This window comes from Bombina bombina, chromosome 1 (assembly GCF_027579735.1).
Source record: "Bombina bombina isolate aBomBom1 chromosome 1, aBomBom1.pri, whole genome shotgun sequence".
NCBI lineage: Eukaryota > Metazoa > Chordata > Amphibia > Anura > Bombinatoridae > Bombina > Bombina bombina.
The window spans coordinates 246121672-246127724 of NC_069499.1; the positions used below are offsets into that span (position 1 = coordinate 246121672).

General features: G+C 34.3%; 1 protein-coding gene across 1 annotated transcript in view; it reads left to right on the forward strand.

The window, feature by feature from the left end:
• BMF (Bcl2 modifying factor) overlaps nt 1-5221 on the forward strand; it is a 91749-nt gene extending 86528 nt beyond the window's left edge. Inside the window, exon 4 of the mRNA XM_053697907.1 lies at nt 2661-5221. Coding sequence (XP_053553882.1) covers nt 2661-2729 — 69 coding nt within the window. The 3' untranslated portion in view covers nt 2730-5221. The remainder of the gene's footprint in view (nt 1-2660) is intronic.
• The last annotated feature ends 832 nt before the right edge of the window (nt 5222-6053 follow it).

Consider the following 6053-nt stretch of genomic DNA (forward strand, 5'->3'; position numbering starts at 1 on the left):
ATATGAAACTCATGAACTAATGCCCTCTAGTGGTCAAAATGCATTCAGATTAGAGGCAGTCTTCAAGGTTTAAGACATTAGCATATGAACCTCCTAGTTTTAGCTTTCAACTAAAAATACCAAGAGAACAAAGCAAAATTGGTGATAAAAGTAAATTGGAAAGTTGTTTAAAATTACATTCTCTATTTAAATCATGAAGGTTTTTTTTGGACTTGACTGTCCCTTTAAGATTTTCACCCCTTGCTTTTGATATTTTTGTGTAAAATGCTTTCAGCTTACACTTTATTAAGTATCTTCATATATTTGGTTTCTGACATGTCACCCTTTTCCCTTCTCTCCTCTAAACTATACATATTTAGGTCATAGAGTCTTTGTATGTTTTATATTTTAGACTCTGTACCATTTTTGTAGCCCTCCTTTGAACAGTTTCTAGTTTATTTATATCCTTCTGGAGGTATGGTCTCCAGAACTGTACACATTACCTAAGATGAGGCCTAACTAGTGATCTGTAAAATGGCATAATAATCTTGCTATTTCTCCTGCTAATACCTCTCCCAGTGCAACCACATATTTTACTGGCCTTACGTGTTACGCTGCTGCATTGTTTACCAAATTGTAAATTATCTGAAATAATAATTCCCAAGTCCTGTTCCTTTAGTTACAGTCAGTAATGTACCATGGAGTCTGTAACTATCCTATATGCATAATTTAGCTTTTTGTTATATTACATTTTGGATCCCATTTATTTGCCCAGTACTCCATTTTTTAATATCACTGTTCATTTGATCCATCCCTCCTGGAAGATCAACTCTGTTACACATTTTTGTATCATCTGTAAACAAGCAAACCTTTCCATGGAGCCCACTTACAATATCACTAATGAACATGTTAAACAAAACAGGCCCAAGTACTGACCTTTGGGGAATACTAATAGTAACTGACCCCTCATTTGAATGTACTCCATTATTAAAACCCTTTGCCTTCTATCCTTAAGCCAGCATTCTACCAACTTAACAATCTTAACATCTACTCCAAGGCAATACATTTTGTGAAAAAAGTTTGTTGGACAGTGTCAAGTACTTTGCTAAAGTGTAGATACACTACATGTTTAGGGCTCCTCCCTTGTCTATTAATTTAGTTACATGGTCAAAGAAATAAATTAGATTAGTCTGACATGATCTTCCAGCAGTGAAACTATGCTTTCCTTTGTCTTCTAAGTTCTTTGTTTGAAGGTAAGACCCAAGTTTCTATTAATTTCCCTGCAATTGAGGTCAAACTGAACGACCTGTAATTACCAGAGTCTTCCCTACTACCCCTTTTATGAAGAGGGACTACATTAGCGATTTTCCAGTCATCTGGAACAACTTTTAACAGTGACTGATTAAATAAATCACAGATTGAAGTTCCTTTAGAAACCCTTGGATGAATAATATCTGGAGCCACACTTATTTACTTTTATATTTGCTAGAGCCATTACAACCTCTTCCTCTGTAAAATGAGAAGTACTACTCACATTATCATTTAATGTTACATCCCTTAAAAACAGTGCATTTGATGGGCAGTGCCATAGTTGAAGTGATTAGCTCTTTTCCATACAAAAATCCCTATACTAAAACCAAAGTAAAAAAAAAAAACTATCTTTAAAAAAACCTAACAAAAATGACCTGAGAAGAGCATTTGTCAGGCAGTGCCCTAAAGTAAAAAATCCTATCCTAAAAAAATCTTATGCTTAAAAAAAAAAAAACTATCTGTCAAAAAAAGTATGCCCTGAAAAAAGGAATAAATGATGATAGTCCTTTTGCCAGTCTAAAAAAAAACTTCTTAAAAAAAAAAACTAAAGTATCTGACAAAAAAGTATGCCTTAAATCACAAAAGAATAGACTTTACAATGCAAAGAAAACATTAAAAAAATAGTTAATTTGAGCAACATAATATCAATCTGTCTTGTTTATTTTGCACTCTTTTAGTCCGGTGGAATTTTCAAAAATGATGGGTTGACCCTGACCATAAAGAAAATCTAGAAGCTGTTTATATTTATATTTCAATTACAATGTCATGCGTGTATTTGATATTTGAATGCATTTTTGTGTTATATGAAATTAATTTGAAATATAATAAATAAATAATAATGTGAAAGTATTCTTTGTCAGGCTGAACATATTATGTTTTCATTTATTTATGCAGTACTTTATTTTATGTGGAAAATAATTGCAAATAAAATAGTGGTGAGACAAATGCGTGTGATGATTTACATTATGTTTTTGTAATCGTGCATTTGCCTTACTGTAGTTGCCATCGGTTGCAAACATTATAGAGAATTCTAACAGCAAATTCAACAAACTTGACCAATGATTGACCTTTAGAAAATCATATTTTTATGGTTAGTTTTTTAATCCAATATTAATTTTGCAGACATAGTTCTGTTATGTTGTATGTGTTGGCTCTTTAATGCCATTTAGAGATAAGAAATGTTACCTAATATATTGTTCTGACCTTATCTACAAAGATGGACAGTGGCTAAGTGCCAAGCTCCCCTGCACAAGAATAAATTGCAAACCCCAGTCATGTCTTTATACCTCAGAATTACTATATATTTCCTTAGGAACAAGTAATGTTCTTTTAAAATCTGTCTCTTTTTTTTTTTTTTCTTCCCCTGGCAGCTTCAGCAGAACCGAAATCAAGGATGGTCTCAAATCCTTCTCTTCTTCCGCAACTTGATAGTTCACTAGGAGAGGATTGAGATGCGTCGGAGGTCAGAACTCTCCATAGCAGAAACAAATCTACTCTGCAGGGATCACAGGAGAACTATTTGCTGTACCACTTACACACAGTAGATACAGTAGACTTTTTATGGTATCTTCAGGAAATTCTGGTCAAACACTGCTTCTTCTTTTTTTAAATGATTTTATATAAACCAGACATTATAGTATATTCCAAAAACAGACATTATAGTATATTCCAGATATTGTGATTTTTCGGTTTTACAAAATGGCTATATTTAAAAAAAAAATTTTTTTTTACATAATCATAAAGCTTACAAAAATCATGGAAGGCTTAGCATCAAATGGCTCGGGTTTTGTACTTTGAGACAGACTAAATATAATTAAGAATGAAGTAAATAAAATATTTGTGTCTTTTTCCAGAATGTAAATATAGAGCCTTTTTTCTATAAAGCTTTATTGTTTCAACAGATTCTTTATGAAGAGTTGAACCAAAAGTTCTCTTTTATTTATTTTTAGAGATATTTTTTCCACATCATGAAATGTCACTAGTCTGGTTCCTGTTATTTCTGGAAACAAAGGGGTTAACATCTCTCAAATATCATAGCTTTAAAACAGCTAGCACACTGATGACGTCAGGAAACTGTAATATTGCTTATGCATGGTTATTTCAATGACAGCGTAAAACAACCAGTATAAAGCATGCATGCAAAACATAATCAGTCTTTCTCATTTTCACTTAGAAACCGTTTTATTTAAGGCTGTAATATTGACTTTAACCATCTGCTAGGTAACTGTTCAGTTGACACCATCTGTTATGTGAAATTAATGATAAATATCTTAAAGCTGTGCCTTATATTTGTGGATGTAACCAAATTTATTAAATACACATATAGTAAATATAGAAAATTTAAGAACATGATTTTGAGTTAGATGCATTAACATTTTAAAAACAGGGCAGTTTTTAGGGGGGGGGCACTTAATTATGTATGTCACCTTGTGTGTGGCAGATTTACACAGTACTGCTAAAGAGCAGGATAACTTGATTTATACTAGATTTATGTTTTGCATGGATGAATGCAGACTAACTTAACATAGCAGATGAGCTGTGAGGACAGAAGCTGTCTTGCTTTGATAGAAGAGTATCACTATGGGCACAAGTTTCATTGTGCGCCACCTGCCACACACAGTTATAGGAGTGGAAGGAGACCTGAATTTGAAGACTGCCTGGTGATGTTTATATTGCATTTAGCCAGTCTGGTCAACGGAGGTCCCTGTAGGAGAGTTAAATGGGTGGTGTTTTACTAATCTTATTTTGAAATAGCTCTCTTACTACCCCAGAGGCAGAATCATGTTAGATAAGTACTTCTTAGTAATTATATGGCAGGTACATGAGGCTGGAGGACACTACATGGGACATGAGTACTACATTTAAAGTCTTATGTCCAGCTTTGGCAGTGAGGAAAGTGTTACCTAGGTCTAAGACCCACTGGATGAAGCAAAAGAGGGTAAGGGGTGAAATATTGGGTGCTTCACTTTAGAATTTGGGGGGGGGGCACAATTTAGAATTTCTCCCTGGGAGCCAGATTTTCTAAAAACTGTCCTGTTTAACATTGTACTATTTAGGAGCATTGCTCCCATCTTTGTTTAGCTGTGTATTTGTATATATAGTGAAAGTTATCTAATGCTGAAATCTATGTAAAAGCACTTTTACAGCATGAAGATTTTCATATACAGACTACATGAAATATGTGTATCTCTGGACAAAAGAGCCATTTGAAGCACTTAGGAATTACGTTGAATACTTTTCCCTATATAATATGTGAGCCGTTTAACAAAATGAATAATACCCTTTGTGCATGACCAAATACAATTATGCATTTAAACCACTGTTCCAGTTAAGACACCTATGACTACAGTGCATATTTACATTCACTACAATAGAGTAGCCTCCAGCACAAGGAGATCATAAAGGGAAATAAAAGTCAATATTATGTTTGGGTGGTTTAATCCCAACATATTATTATTGCAACACACTTTACTATATCAAGTGTGTTAACCAAAGACAGCGTTAGCCTTTTTTATCATCGAAATCAGCACCTCTGAAGCAGTGTTGATCTCAGAGCACACATAGCAGATCACAGCTATACACTCATACACAAGTATGCACCACTTAGCCTGCTAGGCTGTGAGCCTCTGTCTCTGGGTAAGTGCATAAGGTGCTTTTTTTAATGCACATTTTAGGACAAAGTGTGTTAAAATAGTATAGGAAAAATGGGTTAGATATTTACTTGTAAGTTCTTATGTTAACATAATACAGTTCGTATTTACTTTAAATGCATTTTACACACTTGTTTAATGGCAAATGATAAAGAAAAATATCAATCCTGTCTCGTGCAGTATTTGAACTCTGAGCCAATCAAGGGATAGATTGCAAGTGGAGTTTATGTTTATGGGCAAACGTTAAATAACCAGTCAATACGAGCTCACAGTAGCACTTTGTGCTCCGAAAATTACCCAGAGGTCAGACCTCTGGTTAATTTAAAAAATGTCCCCCAATTGCCCCCAAAATAAAGTGTGAGGTTCCTTTTTTTAAAATAAAAAATGGTAGCATCTTTATTTTTTTTTTAAAAAAACTGCACAAAGCAGTTTTAAGGGGTTAAAGTGAACAGATGTGGGGTGTTAGAAAAAAATGTCTCTGAAAGGGGTCTATTGGTACTGTGTTAAAACTGTAAATATATATGCATTTGCTTATATACATATATATATTTATGTGTATATACACATATAAATATATATGTATATATTCATATACAGTGTCCAATAGAACGGAAGGCACTCACAGGGTCTTAATTGTAACAATCCATTTATTTGTTGATGTTTCGGGGGCTCCCCCGTTTTCAAAACAAGTGATAAGTACAGTAATACACTCACACTTTTTATCCTGAAATACCCTCCACCATTACAACGTTCCTGGCCGCATCCCGGAAGTTACCGGCATCATGTGACCCTCGTGTCACAACCTCCTTCGTTATGGCAACCTGACGCCATACCAGGAGCGTCTGTGAAAATTAAAAACAAAGGTAGTGCAGCATGCAAGAGCACGGTACATACAAACATCAGCATAGATTATAAATTACCATACTATGTCATAGCTAAAGGATATAAGGAGCACCTAGTGGTAGTACACATGAAAATACTAATCTAAGCATGTACAAAGCAGTTGACAGCTTAAATCTGACAGACCTTGTCCTCCCTATGCAGCTGATATAATATACAGTATGTGTTAAGTAAGTTTATCCAATAGGGATAGCTAAAGGGCCTGTAATATGT